This window comes from Sparus aurata, chromosome 20 (genome assembly GCF_900880675.1).
Source record: "Sparus aurata chromosome 20, fSpaAur1.1, whole genome shotgun sequence".
Classification (NCBI taxonomy): Eukaryota; Metazoa; Chordata; class Actinopteri; order Spariformes; family Sparidae; genus Sparus; species Sparus aurata.
The window spans coordinates 4,661,146-4,686,030 of NC_044206.1; the positions used below are offsets into that span (position 1 = coordinate 4,661,146).

General features: G+C 42.5%; 1 protein-coding gene across 3 annotated transcripts in view; it reads right to left on the minus strand.

The window, feature by feature from the left end:
- ca10a (carbonic anhydrase Xa) overlaps nucleotides 1-24,885 on the minus strand; it is a 240,432-nt gene that overhangs the window by 110,797 nt on the left and 104,750 nt on the right. For all 3 annotated transcript variants that reach the window (XM_030401370.1, XM_030401369.1, XM_030401368.1), the window contains one exon: nucleotides 23,749-23,891. In XM_030401370.1, the coding sequence (XP_030257230.1) occupies nucleotides 23,749-23,891 (143 nt within the window). The remainder of the gene's footprint in view (nucleotides 1-23,748; nucleotides 23,892-24,885) is intronic.

Sequence of the window (24,885 nt, forward strand, 5' to 3'; positions counted from 1 at the left end):
TTACCAGAACAAGGCCAGAACACAAAGGCAAGCTAACAGTTTAGCCATCAGTTCTTACCACTGAGCCCTTACCTAAAGGGTCCCCACCCTGAGGGAACCTTTGGGCATCCCAAGCTGTAAATCTGTGACTTTCATTCCGACATTAAATAGTTATTCACTTTAACTGTAAGAGAAAGGAAATAAAGAGTAGTTCATACATGCTTAAACATCATCACCTGTTCTAGAAGCAACACTTCAACCCCTAACTTTTTTCAATTGTTCCCAAAGAGGAGCGAGCGTCTGCCGCGGCAGGCAGCTGCTAAGAGAGAGGGTGCAGCACCCAGCATTTTTTGTTTTCCGAGCACTTTATTTGTGCGTTCACTCTGAACACTTCGAGTTGAAAATATCTCAACTTTTCAGAAAGGCTCCAGTGATGTCACTGTCGCTCTCATTCTTTTTCCTGGCCAAGGCGATGATATTCATTTTCGTCTCATATGTCATATCAGTTACCCACGAACACCTCGACATGTCCCGACGTCAAATGAAACCAAACGGATAGTGAGCCACAGAGGGGCAGTGTCGATCACACGGCAGCGGTCGTCAGGATACTGTTGTCATAGAGACAAGACGCACATGTAGTGTTCAGCACAGACCCTTCATCTCAGCGCTCCAGAGCACGGCACTTCTCTGGCCGAAAAAAAACTGAAAAAAAAATTATAAAAATTGTGTGGAACCGGCCCATTAAGCCTATTGCTTTAACACACATTAATAACAGAAAACAATGCAGACCTCTAATATTGACGAGCTGAAGTCCAGACAGACTTTAGTAAGAACGTCTATATGAAGTTCTACTTAAGTATTCACTATAACAGTGAGAGGGAGAAATATCGAATTTTGAAAAATAAGAGCTACATGTGAAGCTCTGTGACTTTTGTTCACATGAAAGGCTCCGTCTTATGACAGAACTGCAACCGAGCGCTTTTTCAGAGCTAAATATTCTAAAGTACCGAGGAGGGATAAGACTGCAGTAACGGTGTGACGCAGAGCTGCCTTTATTACTGAGGAAAAATAGAGAAAAAAGAAGGGCAGAACTAAGCAAACATCAAGGAGCAGGAACATCCCTGTGATCTTCAAGCCTTCCTTTATAGAGGGGGACTGTATATTCTGCAAACTGCTGACGCCTCACATGCACTGTATGCTGCACAGAGAGAAGCTCGGCCCATGAAATACAGCACAGAAAGCAAAACAGAGTGGGGGGGGAGGCAGCACACACTCTTGGCTAATTTGGGCTGATATTCCCTAACAGGTGAAATTAATTCCCGTCGCGGTGATGTAACGTGGGCCTCCACTTGCTGTTTGCCTCTCAAAAGACTATCCAGTTATCCACTTTGTTGTATCGCCGTGCTCAAAGAGAGGCGGATGACAGAAAAAAGGGAAGGGAGAAATCCGATAGTGGAAAGTGGAAGGAAACTAACCTCGATTTTGCGGCAGGAGATTAAAGGTATGATGGAGGGGAGGAGCAGGAGCAGCGAACAGCTTCCTGTCCTTCATTTGTCATTAGTGATACACGTCTGCACTGTGATGTTCACTTCTCCGAGTGTCTCCGCGGGAGGAGATGACAGCACAACAATCCCATTGTTTCTGATGTCAGCGGGCGGTAAGACACGGCAATAAACCTCAGAATCAAGGAAACATGTTTCCCCTTTTGTTCTTACCTGTTTCCAATGTGTACGTGCCAGTTCCCTGCATATAACAGCTCCAGAGCACAAAATAATGTCATTATGATTGAAAGCCACTAAATGAGCAACTAAATTACTGATTATGTTTGTTTTGATCCCAGTGATCTACTTTTAGGGGAGTGTATAAACTATATATAAAAAATACATATCATAATCAATGACTGTTTGTGCTATAAGGACTGCCCGAGTGACTGGGACAAGTAATATGACAAGTTGGGCCGCGTAAATGTAGCAAATCAACTGCCTGATCAGTGAGGTGACACATTTAACACTTAATTATAACCATCATTAACAAATGGTACATTTAAACATAATTGTCTGCTTTTGTAACAGTATATGCATTTGCATTTTTTGTAGAATAAATTGAACTTGCACTTTTTCCTTTTTTATGATTTATGACTTTTTAAGAGTGTTATACTACAAAAAAGACACTTTTGACTTCTCCAGATATCTTCTCTGTGCCGTGTCCATAGAGAGGCTGGACTTAAATATTGCAATGAAAAACAAGCCTACAGTCAATTAAAATATGATAGCAGCAAACACTGCAAAGAAACTGATTGGGGTTAACATTACTCTTATGGCCGTTATAACTGCTGTAGGTAAACCTTTGCAAATGCTTAATAAATGGTTTATAAAGCATTTAAATGGTTGTTAAAAGTCATACAACTATTAACTAAAACTATAAAGTGTGTGTTGAGTTGTACTAAATTCAAGGACCCAAAGTAGAGTAAGCAACGTGTCAGCTGTCCAACAGTGTTAACCAGATGAGGGGAGAGAAAACAACCGAAACAGTTCAAAATCTAAGAAAGACAGACACAGACAATGTCATTATGCCAAAGAAATGGAGTAGTGGGATGTTGGGGGTGTAGGCTGACCAAGGACAGGACCTGGATCTGGACAGGGCTATAGATTTCACACCGGTATGGGTCATTAGCAGCAAGATCACGTCCATCTGGAGGCCCCTCGCTCTTTCCCCCGACCCCGTCCTTCACCTCCCCAGCCAGGAGATGGAGAGCCGACGGGCTACATTCAGACACACATAAGGGTGTGCAGGTTTCATTCACACACAGACGCACATGCAGACACACACACCGAGGAGTGAGTATTAAATTCTGCTGTGGAGGGCCTTGGTGATGGGAGTGAGAGAGGCCCTCCCAGACAGCCAAGATCCTCGGCTATCGATTGTAAGTCTGCTTGATTCTCAGCTGCGAATGTGGACTGAAAAAACATCATGTCCAACACGTCGCCACACCTCCGCTTTATCTCACGTCAGGCTGCGATGACGATTTATGTTTAATCAAACCGCTTCAATTTCACAAACCTCCTGTGGCTAAAGTTCACTCCAAAGCGCAGTGATGTAGTGATGCATGGAGTGGAGTGTACTCAGGGTGTGGTCAGCGCACTTTAACATTATTAGTGGGCGGGGTCTGAGAAATCAGCATATCGCTCACCCCTCTCCCAAGTGACTAGATATTTTATACTCAGGGTTCGTACACATTTTTCAAGGTCAAATTCAAGCACTTTTCAAGCACTTTTAAGGGTAATTTTTAAGATTTTCCAGCACCTTATTGCTGGGGTGAAATACGTATCTAAAGGAAAATATATACACTTATGATTTTTTTTCTTCACTTTTTATCACAGTTATGTACATTGTATCATGCTGTAAACATCTAAAATTACATTTTATAATAGCAAAAACTTCAGAAATTAATTATCCAGTCTGATCCCAATTTTGTGAAAGACACAGAGTTATAATGTCAAGCACTTTCAAGCACTTAAACTAAAATCCAAGCACTTTTCAGACCTTGAAAACACAAAATTGAAATTCAAGCACTTTCAAGGATTTCAAGCACCCGTACGAACCCTGTATACTGCTTTGAATTATTTATTTTTTTCCCACTTGAAATTTTCTTCTGGACGAATCCAAATATTAACCAAGGGATTTTCTATGAGCAGTTCGGGAGACTTAAGATTGGATCCGTGAACCCCTCACATTACCAGATTTGAACGGGCGCTGCACTGGCGCTGTGGGGGAGCAATATGTGGGAATTGGCGTTCTGTTGAATTGTTGAATGTTTAAAACTTCTACAGCTGCGTTGTTGAGAGCATCTGTGTGGTACGCCGGCACTTCTGAGAGAGTGGTAGAGCCTGCTGAGAAGATCACCAGGACTCCACCGCCCTCTCCGCAGAGCGTCGACCACCGCAGAGTCCACTCCATCCTCAAAAACCCCACCCACCCCCAGCATGGAACTATTCACACTTCACACTGATTTCTGTTTACGTGTTAAATGCAAGACCACCGGACTAAAGAACTCTTTCTTTCCCACTGCCATCAGACTCCTTAACAACGGTTAGGAGTTTACAATTACGTAAAAAAAATTCTACCTCATAACTGTCCCGACTGTTTAGATTTTGCACATGCATAATTACACATCTCAGGTTTGCCCTGTTTTACTATCATTATTGAAGTTGCTTTTTTCTTTATTTATCACATGTGCCTTGTGAAATTGCTTTACTTTGTATATTCTTGTTGTATATATTTCTTTTTACATTGTCGGCATTCTGTGGACAGCAAAGGGGACGGCTCCACAGCCATAAAGGAGCAAGCTTTGAGCAGTACAATTTTCCTCTGGGTAAACACTTTGAATCTCCAATCTAGAGGTTATTAGCATGCTAACTTTAGCAGATATCACTGCAACACAACAGACGTACACAAGATGTAATAATGTCAAAACAGTTATTTCTGCACATTCCGTTAATAGGGTTAGTTAATTGTTTAATGTTAAAAAAAAAAAAAAAAAGTCAAGTGATGCCTTACTGGACACTGGCTACTGGACAACAGCATCACTCACAAATGACCCAGGCGAATTCATAGCAGGAGAAACCACTGACAACAGACAGCTGAGTGTGGGAGGACTGAGAACGGGTCAATGACACAACTACAAATTAAACTGCACGGATCCCTTTTTTGTTAAAGCTGCATTAGACATGCCGTCAGACCCGAGCACAAATGGTTTCCTACAGCAGCTGTGGGGAATTTCGAGCCTTAATTTTGGATGAAATCACGGAGGAAATAGTGTGGAGATAGGAAACAGTTTATGTTTCAGTTGCCACTTTCAATTTGCATGTGAAAGAGGGAGTGAAAAAGCCAAAGCAGAATTTAATCTAGGGAAAAAAAGGAGTGCTAGACGGCCTCAGTGGGAGCCTTTGTTGTTGTGGTTCAAAGATGACTGTATTTTGTATTACTTATTTGTTTGCATTGCTTACTTACTACGTATCTTGATGTATTTTTACATGGAAACCTTCCATAGTGCAGCTTTAATAAAAAAAAAAAAAAAACTTCATTGAGATCCCACATGGATAAGCAGTTGAGTCTCATCGAACGCTGGGCTCAGAACATTTCGGTATATTCATGCGAAGAAACTAATCGCCATTTCCAGATTTTCAGATTTCCCAAGACAACGTGACAAATTCCCCGAGTTTCCCGTTAAACGCTCCTTAATGTCCCAGAAATATTCTGCGACCGGTGGGAACCTTAAAGCACTCACAGGCATCAGGCGATGAGCAGGAGCCGAGGAGGTGGGAGCAGAAAGGTTACTCCTGGATGAAAGAAGCTGAATGATAATAGAGCACACGGCGGGCCCAGAGATGATTAATGCCATTCTCCTCTTCCATTTGCTGTTCATTAACTCACTGTCTGCCATAATGGCCCGGGCTCAAATGAAAGGGGAGGGAGGAGAGGAGAAGTTCAGGTTGGGCATCATTAGAGCGAACGAAGATGGAGCGAGAGAATGGGAGGTGGGGAGATGGAGGGAGGGTAGGTAAGAGTGCTGATTAGCGCGGCAGTTATCTACATCTTAATCAAGCCGGGTATTGCTCTCCTGCCCTGAAAAGGCCACACAATGACAAAACACGGCACCATTTAGCATAACAGTCGCAAAAAAAAAAGAAGTCTGTTGTCGCTGCTGCCGCAGTTTATTGCCGGTGACGTCCTGCTGAACAAATGCGAAAGTTGACGTGCGTGGTAAAGTCATTTTGATAGCGAAAAGAGCTTGTTAGGGCCAGAAGAAAATGTCAAAAAACCAGAAGCGTACAATGCAGGTCTCCAATTTTGCACTCATTTTGTTCCTCACTAAGCCGGCAGCACCTGGAGGGAGCAGCCGGATCAGGTGCACGGGATGAAGAGAAAGGGGAGGTAGATAACACCAGAGAGGATGGAGCATTTAGAGAGGCGTAACACGTAGCATTTCAGTTAAGGCAGAAAAAAAAACTAAAAAAAAAAACTCTGGAGCGAGATAAAAGCATCAGGCATTATGAATCCATTATGAATTCTGCTTGTGCATAAGGGTTGAGAAAGATGGACACATGCAATTGGATTTGGAGAGCCGCCGCAGTGTATTTCAATCTGCGTCAGCGCTAACCTTATAAAATGGAAAACTATTGAACTGATAGCGAGGCTGGAGAAAATAAAAAAAATAAAAATAAAAACAAACTAAAAACATCCACTAAGACAGCACGGGAGCTGAGACTTGATGGAGAAACGCAGGAAGCCCGACGAGACGCGGTAATTATTCTGAAAAAATTGAAAACAGAGTGTGACAAAGAGGAAGAGCGGAGGAAAAGGTGGAGGTGGAGACGAGCGAATCATATGAGCAAAAGTAGACAACCCTCATTTCTCTTTACCCTTTCTGTGCACTCATACAAAGGCCTCTGTGAGCTTTGACTTCGGGGGGGCAAATGTTTTATTAAATATTCCTTGTAGCCTATTAAGTGACTTGAACACAACAATTACAGTATGTGCAGTGCTGACACTGCCCGTAAGAGCTGTGCATGTCCTCAGATCTTCAACCCACGTCGATATTTTATATCGTAAATGGAAATGTCATTATTTTTAGCAATACAGCGGCGTTCATATTTAATACCCTTCCGGCACTGTGTCAGTCCCTTAAGTGCATCCCTACAGTTCTGATAGCGTTGCCAAATGCATCATTATGTCATCAGTATCGCTAAATGCAACTCTGTAGGACAGAGAGGGTTGGTAAGGATTCTGGCTGAGGACGAAGGTGACCTTGCTGTGCTACTGTATACCATTCAGAAACATCTGCCTACATGTGGCTGTGCAGCTGCCATACAGGCACTTTTGAATTGCGTTAAATAATAAATATGACAAATGTTCGCGAGGAACATGCAGTGGAGGAACAGCAGGGGTGAGAGAGAGTGGGGCATTATTTTCGTAGCCATCACGGCAACTGCATGCATGGAATTTAAAGAGCTCACCCAAAAATTCCTGTGATTATCTTTTTTGCACCCGTGTCGATGGAAGGCAGCTGGAGTCTCGTAGACGGCAACACATTTCTGGAGCTTCAAAAACAGCGTTACAACCTTTGTCCTCACCGATTAAAGTAAAAGAAGAAAACATGAAATGGCTCCAGGCAGCTCGTCCAGCGTTATCTTATCTTCTTTTGAGATCAGTTGGGGATCTCGGGACTTCAGGAGACTTCGGATTACATCCTAATCTACTTCAGTTGTTTGGGAGGATGCTGCGGTGCTGTTGTGCTGCTCCGGAAATGTTTCACCCGACCGAAGCAAATGTTGACAGATACCATGCAGTCTGCATCTACTCAGCAAAACCAGAACATCCCGCTAGAGATTTCTGCCCAGGTCCTTGTAACCAGGATCTAATCACATACAGTTTTATCGGGGTCCCATTTTACTGCCACAGCTGTGTTTGTGGATCCAAGCAGACCGGCTATCTGCTCTGATTACAGTTACTGAATACTCTAATGGTAGTGTCCAAAGTGTCTGATGTATGATGACCTCTACATTCCACAAGACATGTTCAGTTTTTGTTAATGGGCGTGGCCTCTGTGGAGAAAAGCTGTATGAGCAGCGCCCCCTGCTGTGGTACACATTAGGATCTTGCAGGTTGATTTATAAGCAAATGAAAGGAAGCGGAAACATAGTTTTAATACTGTTTTAATATAATTAACTAAGACTGTTAGTTGTATATTCAGTTGCACATCTCACTCTGCTGCTCAGCCCTGTTCCTTGGGAGGATTCAAGTGTTTCCAGGTTCTGGTCAGCTGGGACTATTTTGAAAGGAAAGCTAAAGGAGGATTTTTGAGGTGCTCGACAGGAATTATTAGGATTTTGTATTGAACTGGAAAAAATACAAACAAGCGTTGCTTTGGGTGAGACAGGTGAAAGTAAGCAAAGCTACAACCTCCATCTCCCCACCTCCCATGCTCTTAAGGGCGATATCGTGGACACCTTGTTGATTTCAGCCAACAACTCCACTTAAAGGGTCACTGTGGGGCTACTGATTACTGATTCAGAGCATGTGTGTGAGGGATCACTGCAGAGGCTGGAATTAGTGAAATGTCAAAATGGTTTTGGCAAATGACAGATTCATTAATTCAGTGTGTTCCATGTGTGGATTTGAGCAGAAGATTAACTCGTTGTTTGTGCACAGCTGTGGGAAGAAGAAAAGACAGGTTACCCAGAAAGAAGTGCTGCCAGAAGGCAGTAGTGCTCTCTTTCTTTCTTTCTTTCTTTCTTTCTTTTTTTCTTTCTGAAAAGCATTTCACCTTCCCGACAAAAGACAGCAATGCATCTGGGGACTGACGCTAAATGCTGGCTTATATCTGTTTTGAAATGGCCACTATCTAAGATGTGCCGACAGCAGGATTCAAACGAAATCAGGTGCCACGGGGGAAAATGACTCCCAATTATATATATCTTACTACTAAAACACCAAGCCCATACAAACAGGACTATCAGGACTCCACCATCACAGCCCGAGAAGGCTATAGACACCCGAGTGAAATGACTAGACTATGGGATTATGGGAGAATGAGAGAGGGGGAGAGGAAAAAAACGGTGTGTGTGTGTGTGTGTGTGTGTGTGTGTAAGTGGAGGAGGGCAGTGATGGAGCAGGTGGACTGCATCATCCATCTGGTCCTCGCTGATGGATATATGAGTGGGGGCTGAGCCGCCGTGATGGATGAGAGATAAGTAGTGAAAAACATGTAGATTCAAATAATGGCCGTGCAGGCCGCATGTAAAGGTGTCACAGCAGGAGAGGGCACGGCTTAGAAATGCCCTGATGTTGAATGATTCACCTACATTTAAATCATATCCATTATAGCTATTAATACGCAGTAAGAGGTTAGGTGACTCACTTATGTGTTGCATGATGAGAACATAGCATCCTGAGTGGAAACATCACAAACTGGTGTGGTTGGTGCACGGCGCAGGTCAGGACGGCTCTACAGCGGGTGATTAAATCCACCAGAACATCACTGGTACCATCTACAGAGCATCAGTGACATCGGTGAGGTGAGATGTCTGCGCAGATCCCAAGGAATATTTAAAGACAACACCCACACAGTCTGTTCACCCTGCTGCCATCTGACTACAGATACAGAGGTATCTTCTGCCGTACCACCAGACTACAGAGCAGCTCCAGTCTGACTGTGATACTCATCATCAGCACTCCATTGTCCAATAAAGATGTAGCAGGACTCAAATGACCTAGTAAAGGTGGACCAGCGACTCAAAGGACAAAGGAGGTTTAATTGGGTGGCTGTAGCTCAGTGGGTAGAGCTGGTGGACCAGTGATCGGAAGGCCGCTGGTTCGAATTCCCGGCTCCCCTGGGGTGGGAGTGAGCTACATGTCGATGTATCCTTGAGCAAGATACTGAGCCCCAGAATTGCTCCTGATGTGCAGTTGGCACCTTGTGTGGCAGCCGCTGCCATCAGTAAGGGTCCTGCAATGAGCTGGCAACTCATTCAGGGTGTTCCCTGGCCTTCGCCCATGAGTAAAACTGGATTTGGCCCCAGTAAGCCCCGCAACCCCTCAGGGGGATAAAAAGTGGCAACATCCAGCGACCCTCACGGAAAAAGTGGAAACGACAATAAACTGACCTTGTTTTTTCTCCAGGTGATTTGGGTTCCTCCGCCACACCCCACACATGCATGTCAGATGAGTTAGATGCGCTAAATTGACCCAATGTGTATGAATAAATGTCTTTGTGCAGGATTAGCCCGGCAGTAGACTTATTCAGGGTACATCCTCTTGTTCACTGCATGCTGGGATAGACTACAGCTCTGTGCAACCATAAAACAAAACAAACATATGCAGAAAAAACTCTAATCTTTAACATAACTGAATTCATGTGACATAGCCAGATTGTTGTTGGATCAATTTAAGATGAGAAACTGCATGTTCACTTTTGTACTACAAGAAACTCCCATCAAACTCGAACATGGTGAACTCTATTACTGCTAGTGATTTTGTCAAGGGCGCATAGAAATGCCCTTTAAAATGTATTTTCCTTGGTTTGTTTTTCAAGGACTCTATGTTTGTTTCAGCCAAAGAGCTCTAGTTGTCTGCAGATGGTTCAAAATTCTCGCTCTGTGCTTTTGCTCTCCACATTGCTCCAGTGTTGAACTCTTACCACTGACTACAACTGGATTTTCGCATGAACCATGAATCATTTTTATTAGATACTACTTGATGAAGATCCTGAACACATTCCTGATATCCCCTGTACGTAGGGGTCCAAAATCATCCACGTAAGAGAACTAGCTCCCACTTGGAAGTCCCCAGAGCCCAATAAAGGCAGACGCTAAACTTCAGAAAACCACACTTCTTACATTTGATTGTACACATTATTTGATAGTAAAAACAACAAAAACTTCCCAAGCTTCTCTCATATTTCTCACTTTTTTTAATAGATGTTTTTCAGGTTTCGTTGGTTGGTTGGTCCGCCACATTAAGACTATTGATAGCAGTTGGGTTGTAATGAGTCTTTGGTACAGAAATTCAAGTTCTCGACAGGTGGAACGGCATAACTGTGGTGTTGGCTTGACCTTTTACAGTGCCGTCGTCATTTCAGTATTTCGGTTGTTTTGCACCCAGTGAACCGATTGCAACCAAACGTAGATGGTGGATGGGTCTCGGCCTAAAATGGACATCATTGTAGACCTTATGCTTTTACCACCATATAGTCCCATGTGTCATATGTAATGCTTTCAACTTATTTTTTGTGATGTAGATATCAGATTCGTGTCGTGCTTTTCAGGCTACGTGGAACATACATTCGGATATATGAATTATATGTCATTGAGGTTCTTGAAGCTATGAAATCATTGAAATCTTGTACCATAATGAAATACGTATGCTCATTAGCAGTGGCAGTCGTAGTAGGTGGGAAGCTTTCAATCTGCAGCTGTCATTGTGCTCCTCTTCAGCTCTGTCTGTTCTCCCGGAGTGTTAGCACCATTCTTAACCTGCACAGCTGAGGAGATGGATTGAAATCAATAGTGCAGGAATGCCTGAGTTTCTCCTTTCGTCTCATCTGCTGGTCTGTCGTGACACCGTCTGCTCTTTTTCAAGCTGCCATCCACCCATCCTCCAAAATAATGCTCGCGCCGCTCCCACCGTGCCCATCTGTGTGCATGCTGGTGAGGGATTGTTGGTGTGGCAGGCCCGCCAGTAACCAAACTCTAATTACTGACTTGCATGTCTAAGTTCCGGGAAGTCTAGTAACCTTGTTAGGTTAAATAATTCGTCTTCATCAGCAAGAAAGACCCACCGAGAGTCCCGATGGGCTCTGGCTTCACTTCATCAATTATACCAGCCTGATTTGTTTAGATTAGACCCATGCATCTCACACAGGTACCGTTTGGAGGAATTACCACAGGAGCTGGTGACCCACTTAGAGTGGTGTAAGGGAGTCCTCTAAAAGCAGTGTCTGAGCTCCCAGAAAATGTCTGTACAAAAATAAATACAAATTCAATAAGATAAGAAGGTGTGAACACAACATTGTCATCTTTATCAGTTTATAAAAGTGATGTGATGAAGTTGTGGGCAAACGGTTGTTTATCTACACATCCAGCAGTTACGGAGCAACATTAGCATTCATTTGAAGTCTTGACAACTCATAAATGCGAGCTCAGTACCGACTCTTTCAGCTACCTTTTGGTCTGAACCAACTTCTGAGAAAAAAAAACATCTGCCTCTGTAGCTGCTAACCGCTCCCCTGTGTTTCAGCAGCTCGTGTCTGTTGTTTGCTGCTGAGAGACAGCGGTATAGCAGTGAAAGTGATTCTACATGGTAAGGTCGGGAGCCATAAAACCGGAACGGATTCTTCACCACGGGCGACTTCACCAGGAAAGTTCATGTTGGACTGAAAGGCACCTTTACCAGTTTCAACTATACAACTAATATTAATCTGGCGCACTATAGGCCTAGAACAGGGCAAGGGAATACTCAAACACAGACTGTTTATTAGTTTAGAAACCTTAAAAGTTAACAACAGTCCAAAAGTCCTACTGTAGCTGCCGTATTTGACGAGTCTTATATATAACAAGGTATTGCGTCAAAGTTAGAAATTCCAGTTAACTTTACGATGGTTGCTGTAGAAACACGGTGTTCCCTGAACATCAGCAGAGCCTCTGTGTGTTCTTGTGAGGATGACTACAGAAAGAAATTCCATTCCAAAACAGAGTATGCCCATACCATGTGAAGGCAGATGTGCGCCACAGGATGTGAATTCAAACAGTGAAAGTGTTTGTGGAATATATTCAACATCTTCGTCACCCTGCTTCTTTCATCACGGAACATGTATTATTCTGTTTTTCTGTTGACAGCTGTTAAGTGTACACTGAAGAGGCCGAATAACAAAATGATCCTGCAGAGAATATCATTCTGCCTGCAACTTGTAATCAAACAGATTTACCAAAGATTCTGAATATCTGCATCTCCTTTTATAACGGCCACTTCCCTCTCAGAAGCTTCAGTGTCAGCCGAGGCCCTGAAAGCCTCTCTGTCAGCTGAGCCCTGAACCTTGTAAGACACAAAACTACAAAGCTTCCTCCCTCGGGATGTCATTAACCAGCTCTTTGAGGGGGGGGGGGGGGGGGGAATCCACCAATGGGAGGAAGAAAGGGAGAAGTTTTCAAACAAGCTGTAAGGGCTGCGCACACATGGGCCAAAATCCGACTCAGAGATCGCACGAGATTTCCCGACTCGTTTTGATTTTTCAACAACAACGCGCGGAAGCTCACACATTCTACATATATTCATCGGAATGTATTTGTCATGTAGCGAGCGCAGAGAAACTTCCCGTTGGCCTTTCTGTCTAGTTTGTCCCAAGTATTGCTGTTTTAGCAGCCCTCTCTTCTCCATCATCCACATACACTTAAAACACAATAAACGCGCAGACTCTTATCTAATCTCATTCCTCTAACCGGGCCAAGACAGGCATGACAAGCAAGCATGTGGAGGCTGGAAGTAACCCGGGGAGGAAATCCAGGCCACATGCTGAGCGGGAACATGCAGCTGATTGAAGTCTGTCAGGGAGGATACACAGAACACACAGAAATGGAGTTACACAATCAGAAGTTTCATTTTATTTCAAATCAACTTTAACTCGAAAGTCCAGAGTTTTCCCCCCGGGGTGGCCGGTAAACAGAGATCAAACAGCTGATTCAAATAAACACAGCTAGCGGCGGGTGTCTTTGTATGTTACAAATAATGAGCTACTTGGTTTCTCCACGTTCCAGCAATATAACCCCCCCCCCCCGCCCCGCGCCCCATAGATAACCTTCATCAGTGATAAACATGAAATTAATATAGATCTGATCCTTAACAGGTGGTCTGTGTTTTTCAAAGCGTGCTGTTTCTTCATCCTCTATTGTCTTAAAACGACTAGAAACAGAGCAGTGAGGCACACTGGCGCACCGGGTGACTCAAACTGTAGTTCATTCCGACTCAGTCCCACACACATCGTCCTGCTGCTGAAAATAATCACCGCAGCACCGCATGTGTGTTAATCCGCCACTGGAAAAAAACAACCCAACATGCACAATTTTTTCCTCGGGAAGTAAGAAAGCATGCAGAGACGGAGAAACACGTTGGAAACTTGGCACGTAATTCCAAAAGGGGCCTACTTAATGATTTCTGTTATCTCTTGAACGTACAGTGAGCACAATGTGTTTTACTTTTCCAGCATTCTCGGCAGGAAGGCAGTCTAGAATGGGCACCCTGACATCGTTATTTTAAATTTGCGATCTCGTCTATACAGTATGTTGTTTTCAACATTTGAAATTACATTCATGTTAAGTATTTATTTTGTTTTGCTGACATTTGTGAAAATAGATGATGACATATGCTCTGTATTTATATGGAGTCTAGTATTCTTATACGGTGGTAGGGCCAGATATTGGCACAGGCACAGAAATAAAAAGTGATGAGATGAAGATGTATTCAGTTATTTAGCCTATAAAACTGTACTTTTTAACTCGAAATCATCCAAAGAAATGCTGGAGCACTGAAAGATTTTCACAGAATTTATTAACTGGGTGTGAGCGGACTTCTTCTAATTGTATCTGTCACACTTAGTCATTACTTTGGCTGTCTTTGGCACACTCCCAGCCCTAAATATCTTAGTTAGTTATTGCTCCATGTGTTTTTCTCACTACAGACAAGTAATAACTCTAAATAAATCTTGTTAACGTGACGTTACCACCAACTCTCTGAGAAGCACAAAGTGAGACTACGGTGTGCTAATATTTAACAAGACGGCATTTCTTTTCAGTGAAACTAATGTACTCATGATAAACATTGTACGTGATCTAGGTTTTGGTGTCATTAGCAGCGGAGGGAAATATATATCACGGTCGGTTGTAATCTTTAATGTAACTCTAACCTGTCCAGCAGAAAGCAGGACACTTCAGCATCAGTCTGAAAACGTTTCTCTTTCACCAGAGATTTCCATCTTCAAAGGCAACTCCAGCGTTCTTTAATTGTTTTATGCCGTTGCGTGTCCCGATCTTGTTCAGCATATTGGAGTTTTTGTTTTTCTTCAACAAAAAGTCCTGCGATTTTGAGAAATGGAAGAACATGAATGAAATAAGCCATTTAAAGTGATCCTTGAGAATGGACTGAGAATGAAGCCTTTTTTTGATCTTTAAACTAAAATAAATAAATACTCGGAGGGCATTTATGAAGACAAAATCCTTTCAAATTGGGGGTCTGTGGTCTCATGAGTATTTATTATTGTGGTCTTTGACATGAAAAAAGTTTGGGAACCTCTGCTTTAGACGATGCTGCACAACTTTTAGCGTACAATCAATCTAAATAATTACCTTGCTGGGCTTGTTCACTGTCCCGGAGGAAGCCACTGCATGAAAACAACCATCTGTCTTCAACAAGCTGCTTGCTGGTTGCATGCTACGTGGTCAGGATAGCTTTTGGTTTTGACAGGATTCTGTCTCAATTCAAGCCTTTTTGAGAATGTAAGACTTTTGTTATAGTCTTCCCCTCGTATTCAGGACGCACCAACAGCAACGTCTTGAGGCCATCTGGGCCACTCTACTCTGATCCTGCCATGTCTGTCCTCCCATACCTATATATATCTGCCTCTCCTCCCCCTCCTCTCCTCTTTCTTCTGTCCCTCTGTTGAGCAGTTTGTAATTGAGATTCAGGTCCACAGATGGATATGCCATGGATGCTGGCTCCGACATCGCTGTTACACGTCCAGCTATCTGTGGCGCCGGAGACATGAGAAGAATCCCTCAGCTTCGAGGCCCCCGCATCGCTGAGGCAATTAGAGCCATCTCCCGCTTTCAGAGGAGAGAACGGGACTCAGTCAGATGATGGTAATTGCAGTTTTCATGCACGGGGCCCGCTCCCTTTTGTAATGCCGCGACAACCTCACAGGTTCAGCCAACCCAAACTGGTGTCTAATTAATTTGAATTGACAATTTGCATAATTGAATATTTACGTTATTGTAATGCCTCTCCACCTTTTGCAACTAACATCAGCTTGTGTTTGCAGACTCAGACTTGTCAAGCCATTGAGTCTTATGTGTACAGCAGCAAACATTGGTACATGACAGGAGTTTGAATGTGACCCTGTCACATTCAGCAGCCAAATGTGCTCTAACTTAGAAAGACCTGTGTTTGTGCAAGTAAAATTCAGTTGAGTTGAGTGTTTCGATAAATGAAATTCAACTCAGACAAACACCATTTCATTGCTTTATTCCAACACAATTCAATCCCTTTTGTTGCAACACTAATTGTTCACTTAATTCTAACAATATTTGTTTTCTAAATATCCTGATGTCAGTTACAGTGGATGTTAAATACAGCTATTGAATTTTGTTTTTGTTTGGACATACATTCACTTTAAATTAATTCTAAAACAATTAAAATGTAATTAATCAATAATTTCTTATTGTCTAATGATTAGATGTTTATCATTCTTAACATTAATACTTGTTGTATGTGTAACTGTTCCTTCTTATCCATACAGTCTGCATGAATGACATCACGGAAACAATCGTCAGACCTCGTTCTGAAATTGAGATTAAGTTGATATAAGGCTTTAACAATCAAAGTTAGAAATTCATTTTGAAGTTTTTGGTTCCTAATCATCTTTTTGACAGTCACAACAAACCCATACAAATAGAATGACTACTGATGGCTAAGTAATCAGTCACTCCAGAAAAACGTGATTATACGATCGCATAATTCAATGCATAATCAGCCAAAGTCCGCATATTTATGCGGGGGGGCGAATTTTTTCAAATACGCTGCACTTTCGCCGCATAATTTGCTGATTTCTGCGCAAAGTATGCAGGGCTTGCGTGATTCTATAATCCCATCATTTCCATTGCAAAAAAGTCACATATATCTTAGCAGAAAGTTGAAAAATGTTGCGTTTACTTCACACAAGAGCAGCCATTTTCCCCTGTTGCCATGGGAACGTTATGAAATGATGTAATTACGGGACGTGAACATCATCGAAAAGCTGCAAACCCCGCGATGAAGCCATGATGAAGCCCGCAAATCAGTCTCATTTGCCAACAAAAAAATCATACTAGTTTCAAAAACCTTACAGTTTTAAGTATATTAGTAGTATGTAAATTTACGTTACAGTATGAGATTGCACTTTGTGCATTGGAAGCACTTATTTTAACAGAAGATGTCTGTTTTGTATAGCTACCTCTGTAAAACAGGAAGCACACATTTACATTTTTTATATTTTAATTATTATTTTTTACAGAAGTTGTAGCATATTCCTTTTGTAAAACTACAGAACTTGTTTGACTCATCAATGTTTGTAAGTTTGAGCCATGTGTTTATTAAGGTCTGAAATAAAACAAGATGAGAATTTAAATATTCCCAGCACTTTCTGTGATGTAGTATGCTGCTTATCATAGGAAGTAATAAGAAATGACTCTTTACATTAAGGTAGTAGCCTAGTGAGAACAGGGTGTTCCCGCAATTTTTGCAAGTTCCCGCAATTTCATCGCATAAAATTGCATAAATATCCCGCATATTTCATCGCATTTTTTTAGAAAACGTGCCGCATAATCAAGGATTTTTGCCCGCAACAATCACAAAAAAACATTGTGTTTTTCTGGAAGGACTGAGTAATACACTCCTGAACAAAATCTTAAGACCAGGGGGAAATTTGTATTCGCATTTAGAGCTTCAAAATTCCAAAAGAAGAAACAGGAGCAAGAGACAAAAAAGTAAGTAAACAATTTATTGAAGACTGCATTTAAAGTCAAACAGGCTGTTCAGCAGCTGATCAAAAGATTAAGACCGTAGCCTTAAAAAGCCAAAATCCATGCCAAGATCTGGCTTTCATGCTATTTTCTGTCAGACAACGCAACGCGCCATCACTGCCGAGGTTGGATGCAGTAAGACGGTCATTTTTAATTTCTTCTCCTGAGGGTTATGGGACAAAAAACTCAAGTGGTAGACCCTGAAATATTTCACCTGCGCTGAGCCAGAGGATCTGACGGGCTTTCCATGAAGACACAGGCCGATCCTTAACCCAAATTAAGGCCCTTACTGATGCTGACTGCAGCCTAATAACCATAAGAAGGCATCTGCGAGACAAAGGCTTAAAGAGCAAAAAGTGGCTTCAAAGACCACGTCTCCGCTCACACCACAAACCTGCCCGTTTGGACTTTGCAAGGGAGCAACAAACATGGGACACTGAAAGGTGGAAGAAAGTTTTGTTCTCTGACGAGAATAAAATTAACCTGGACGGTCCTGATGGTGTTCAGCTGATGTCCAACGTTACTGGCATGACAAGGCGCTCCCACTGGAGAAGATTTCTACGCGGCACAGTGGAGGAGGCTCCATCATGATTCGGGTTGCGTTTTGCTTCAATGGAACAATGGAATAGACAAACAGACTTGTAGTACACACAGTTGATGTTGTAAAGACAGTACTGGGTCCCATGCCTCTTGTCCAAAACATAATCATCCTGGTCAAGACAAAGATCAGCAAAAAAAAAAAGAAATATAAAATAAATCTACGGGTTAAATTTCTTATGTCTCGATCATATTTGCAGCGATGTGTTCAGCAACATAACAGTGTTGTTGTTTTTTTTTCAGAATGCACTCTCACACTAAAAAAAAAGCCCAATAATAACAGACATCCATCCATCCATTGTCTGAAACCGCTTTATCCCTTTTATGGGGTCGCAGGTTTTTTTTTTTTTGCTGGAGCCAATCCCAGCTGTCTCTGGGCGAGGGCAGGGTGCACCCTGGACAAGTCGCCAGCTCATCACAGGGCCCTCACCGATAGCAGAGGCCGCCATGCAAGGTGCCAAGGAGCAATTATAACAGACATAAGAATACCATACAGTAAGGCATGTAAACTTGCAATTAAGCTTCTATTTTCTTTGTGACTGAATGACATAACTTAAATAATAATATAGCTATTTTCAAATTGATGATTGATGGTTTTTCCAACTGCTTGGTGAAGATTACCATCTCAGTAATTGTCAACCACCTCAAAATGCAGTCATAAATCAAATGAAGAGAAAAGTTTAGAGTAGTTTGAGACTGTTACATGAACATGTTACTTTTGCATACATTTCATGAAACACACGTTTCAGATAAGGTAGGTTTTACAAGCTATTTAAGGGCCAGTGTTCGTTTGACTAGCGAATAGTAGCCAGCTAACTTCTGCGACAACATTAACTGGCTCAAGCTGCTTACTGGCAGATAAACTGAATGACAGCTCTAATAATGCATATTAACAGACCATCTCTTACTCTTGCTGATTTGACAGGTTTTTTAATTACCTTCACTTTGTAGAAAGTCCTGGAGGTCCACAACAAATCCTCTGACACAAGAGGGAAAATGGTGCAGTCTGTAGCGGTCCTTGGTTGTTATTGCGCCTGTTCTCAGGAGGCGGGGTTTTCCATTTTGAACAAAACAGAACTCCTTTGAGTCATCTCAACATGACTGAGACGAGCAGACTTTACACCCCTCAAAATCAAACAAGTGCTACGAGATTAAAACATGTCTGAGAGAGAAACATACATGAATTGTATAAGTATTCACTAAATGCATGTTTGTTGCAAATTAACAACCTACATGGACTCTCTCTTCGCCTACACTTGTGCATTCCTGAACACACCCAAAGTTATGCTTGGTTTGCAGTTTAATCTTTAGACCAAAGAAGGCTGTGAAACATACTTTTCAGCCATACTTTTTACGTTCCAATGGGGTGGAAACAAGTATGAAAAGAGAACATTCAATTGAGCACAAAAAGGTGAAAAATAAGGATGATGAGCGTGGCACAGGCGCAAGTACAGGACATGATGTCCATGTCCTTCTGCATCATCCGCGGTAGAGAGCTCTGCATGGTTTTGTAAAGTATCCAGCACCGGCTTCTCACATTTCCTTCTCTTGATGGCCACTTTATTAGGTACATCTTATGATTTCCAGTTCAACAATGCCTTCAATTCTGCCTTTTCAAAAAACTTGCTCAGTTATTGGTGGATTTGTTGGAAATGTGTCAATTCAATTATTATTGATGGGGTGTTGTGGTGAGCTGTACTATATTGAGAGGTGTTTGTCCTTCCAAGTTGCATACAGGGGCAGAACAACAACACAGTCACTGACTATGACCTCAAAGCTACATCTATCATTTAAGTTTCACCTCTTTGACAGAAATTACACATTAGTAGACATCATAAAAGTAAACAGCATGGCAGAATGGTTGTATTGGGCTATACTGGATTGATGTCCCTAATAAAGTGGCCACTAAGGCTGATTGACGACCAATTAAACCTAGGCGTGATTATTTATTCTAAGATTGCTAATGCTGCTGTGACCTGTTAAGCCTACAGTTTACAGTGTCTGTCTGAATCGAACCAGCGACTTTCCAATTAACTCGACCCTACAAGTCGGACATGATGGCAGCCCTACAATAACCCACGAGTAGAGCTGATTTATATAAAGACATACTGTTACACGACTCCCCTTCCCCCTCAACAAGCCACCACTTAGCAAAAGCTTGCAACTGGTAGAAAAAGAGCAGTTGTGAAAGCCCACTTACTGCTACAGGGAATTACAGCCAAAAAGTATTATCAGTGGGTCCAGGAGCACCTGTATGGATCTTATCAGCTACCTGCAAACCTCTGCAGCGGTGAGCTGACCTGGTAAACACCCAACACTAGCAGCAGAGCCTGGACTGGCCTGCAGACAGCCTCACACATAGGTACACACACCTGCTAACAAACATAGGATAGTAAAGCCGTGTGCAGAAAGATCTTTAGTAACTGGCTGGCTAGCGCTGATATCTGATTGGTTGGGTAGCTGGCCAGCTGGGCAGACCTGAGAATGTGGTTATACTCTCCAGAGTGAAAGTACAGCTGCCATCCCAGAGCCTGCTGTTTGTTGTTCTACCTAACACTCCCTGTAATTAGGCAGATTCAGGGCTGCCAATGACATACACATAGGCTTCAACACACACACACGCACACACACACACACACACACCAACCAGCAGGCTTGTCAGATTTCCTCATCGGGTTGATCAAGATTACAGCAAGATGTTTTCATGGATAGTGGGAGAACAAAAGAGACAGAGGAAGTAAAACAATCCCCCCTGGTGTTCAGCTGGGTCACAGATTGACAGAAAAGCATCGGGAGCTTGTTAAAAAAGATGATTAAAAGCTTTAAAAGCACAACTTTCAGGATTCCATTTAGCAAGATGTCATTACTAAATATCCCTTTTTAAGGAACACGCCACCCGGCACTGATGTGCACAGTGCTTTTTTCCGCACACACCTGACTTCAAAGCACAGAAAGAACAAAAGCAAGAGAAAGCCCCTGCATCCCTAAACGTGAAGAACGCCACCTATTTCACAGCACTAATAGATTCCCTGTGCATCTAGTTTTGAAAATAAAGCAGGACAAAAGACGTCTATTCCTGTTTCATAACCACTAATCATAAATGTGCAGGAAACACTTGACAGGGAGGGTGAGGACTCTGAAAGCACTTTTTTTCCCCCACCTCCCCAGCTCCAAAGTGATTAAATTCATTAAAATCTCTTCAAGTAATTGCAGCTCATCTATGGCAGAGTAAATATTCATTTAATAGTGCCTTTCCGATAACTGTGATGCCTTCAATCCATCGCACATAGCGTTGCGTATCTCCTTGTCATTAATTACATTTTCTCTTTGGAGGTCAATTAAATTTGCTTTAACTATTCATTAGCCACAATCCAGGGCCGCACAAAAATCTATTAGAGGAGGCGTTCATCTTCTCTATGCAGCTCGTGCATGTGTGTGCGTTGTAAGAGGAGGGGTTGGGGAGGGTTAATCTTTCCCTTTGCTTTCCTCCTGGGCAGAAAGTGGGCTTAAGCTCTCTCTGTGTCGAGGTGGCGAGCTGAGCCGTGGCGAGCCGAGGCAGAGGCTCTTTACAGGTCTCTGTAGCGTGTTTGGCCAAGGCTGACTGGCTGCCAAACAGCCAGAGACAGAGCGGGGATGAATCAGCACTGACAAGGTGAAGCCAGCTTCGTGTTCGCGGCTGACAGCTCAGGTGCTCAGAGAGATGGAGACACAACAGATTACATTTAGGCCACTGCAGAGAGAGAGAGAGAGAGGAGGTACGAGAGAGGGCAAAATAAGAGGGAGGGAAAGAGTCCAAAATGGCTTTTGGACTCTGCAAACTTTTCTAAGGGATAAATGAGAAAGTGGCGGAAATGTGCATCGCGAGTGGGTGGTGTTCCATAATGATTGTCAAACACGAGATGTTGAAGAAAACAATTTTAAAAAATGGAACAAAAACAATACTACTTGTGGCATGTGGATCAATTATGGTTTAGTTTTTAGACTTTTGGTTTTTGTCTGTTCTTTGCATTATTGCCCGTTTGCTTCAACCATGGTCTTCGAGTGTGCTGCCTTTACTGGAGAAACCTGGAAATATCATCTAATGTGCTGTCTTTTGACATTGCAAATACAGTGTGAGCTAGTACATGTGTGCGCTTTGTGGCATGCAGCCCAGTCGCCGGAATAAATGTTTGTATTTCAGGTTACATTTTGCAGAAACATCAAAGTGTGTACATTTCGTAGATGTCATATCATCATTACTTCAGCACACGTCTCATCCCGTTCAGATTACACGTATATGAGCTGACTTTTGTATAAAACAGGTGGAGGGGATGGTGGTGAGACTTTGCCGCCAAGCGATGAACCACCGTTCAGGACACTATTTCAACATTTGTAAGCTAGAAACCACTGAGCAGTTTGAAGGAGAGATCACTGTTCCAGTCGGCGTTTCCAAGATTTGTGAGCACTACATGACTGGATATTTCTCATGAGGGACCATTGTTCATTTTTTGATGAGACATTGGGACAGCCGTGTTTGAACCAGATATGTTAGGTAAAAAACACAATCTTTTCCGCACCCTGACCAAATGGTCCTTGTGCCTAACCTAAAAAACACTGCTGCAACATACAATTGAATACTAAACCTAAAGAAATATCTCCGATTCACAGAGACAGACAATGCAAACATTTTTTTCTGGCAATTGATTTGCTTGATATAAAGCTGCACATGGATAAGTCAGACATGCAGATACTAAGCGATACACGTATCTGAGTATTACAATTATTTGTATTTCTTCTCCCACAATGTTGACACTGAGCATTGTTCCTTATTTTTTGAGACGCAGCCCCAAATAACACGGTGTGCTGTCTCTACTTCTCTTTCAACTCCCCTCTGATTCATCCTAATAGCAATGAAATTGTGCCATTGTGAGAGATGTCCTTACTCCGGACACACAGCAGGGTAGCTGCTCTCAAAGTGGAGTCCTTGAGGGCGCAGCAGGGGAGTCCTTACAAACAGAGCAGTTTAATTTTCTTTTTCCAAGTAGAAATTATACCAGTAAGAAAATGAATAACTATTGCAATCACAGGATGTTGTTGTTGTTGTTGTTGTTTTTCTCACAGAACTAACATTTAATTCTAGACCCCTCCAATGAAAAGGCCCACGGTACAGCTCAGGTCGGTAGGGGTGCAAGGACGTAATAAGAGGCTATTTCTTGGATCTGTTAAATGAAGTCATCGACTGTAGCAGTGTGCACTGCAATGTGTCCTATCTATATGCTCCATCATTGCCCATGGCTAACCCTGTACTCATTGCTGGCATGTACACATAAACTAATCATAACATTAATCTCACCATGCAACTGTGCACTTTTGAAAGCAGCCCATCTGTGAAGGCTTCCCAATTAGCTGCTGTCATATGGCAGAGGATGGAGCAGATTTCTGATACGCACTGTCCTTGGTACACCACTGTACAGGAGAAAGTACTAAACAATGTGCCCGACTAATCTAATGCAGGATTTCATCTGTAAAGCTCTTGAGGTAATGTTAAGGCTTTCCTTGAACCACAACATAACCACTGTGCATGTCAGAGCAGATGAATTCTTTCACATTTTATTTCCAGGAGGATGTTCGGAGGACAACTATCACAGTAGGACACATTGTCTGCTAACACAAATGGCAGTCTGGAGCATCGATCAAGTATACACCTTATCAAACAACAACAGTGCTGAAACATCGACCAACACAGTACCGGGAGCTGTGCAGTGCAACATCTTGAGATGCATCCAGCAGAAAAGAGAGGGTCAACAAAGCCCCAGCATCCATCAAACGGAAAGGATGAAAGAGCATGTTTGCATTTGTGTGTCTTTACCTTGCGTCCACCCGTGTTCAGCTTTATGGGCGTGAGGAAAGGGTCAAAGATCATGTGGCTGGTCTCGATGTTGACTGGCGACTGCCTCTTCCCCACCGAGCACAGGTTCCAGGCCGAGTTGACCAGCCCCCAGAACGATGGCACTGCAACACAAAAGACAGCGAGGGTGATCAAAAGGGCGAGCATGTGCACCGGCGAGATAGGAGCCACCAAGAGGTCACACAGTTTGTGCTTCAGCATTTTTTTTTTTTTAATTCAGGCCTGTCAGACTCACAGTGGGTGAAATGTAATTAGCGGGTTTCGACTGATGTAGGTCTTAACGGATGTGGGCAATACTTTGAGATTGAAACTGCAGATAACTCCAAAATTATATTTCTTTTCATGTTGGAATGTAAGAATCTTTTTTTTTTTTTATTCTAAAATGTACATAGGATTTTTTGTAGGATTTTATTCTTTGATGTATTCCTTCATGCCTCATTTTTTGTGATCAGCAACTTTATTAATTCAGAACTACAAACAGAATAGCAACATGACTTTGGTCTGCTATAGTAATGGTCTTTCCGGACATACATATTGGGTCATAGTATGACTCAAACCTTGTTTGAGTAGAGGAGTGGTAGGAACATGAATCAATTCATGCAGACACACATGGACACATAATGTATACTGTATATGAAAACAGACTTAGCATACATACATACATGCCTATTATACATCAAGCAGTTAGATTGACGTCATGCGATTGGGATATAGTTCTTTTATAGCCTCTATTTATGTTTTTTTTGTGCTCCATCAGCATCAGTTTAATTTAGACTTGAAATGAACAACTTTCTTGCTTTAATGAATCATTCTGAAGTAAATACGAATGCACAGTGACACCATCCATGTATATATAGTTGTTCCTCGTGCTTTCATTTTTGATTTTTGGTCTGACACCGGGCTGGATTTTTCCTGGAAAAACGAGGGTCAAATTACGGCACAAAGGAAACACATTTGCCAATGAGCAACCAAAACAGGAAGAGACATTATCTTCCCGCCAGGGTTCTAGTCAAAGTCTGTTCCTCCATTGATACTGTAGGCCCGTGTGTTCCTTACCACCAGGACATGATATGGTTAGAAAAACATTTATTTCTTATT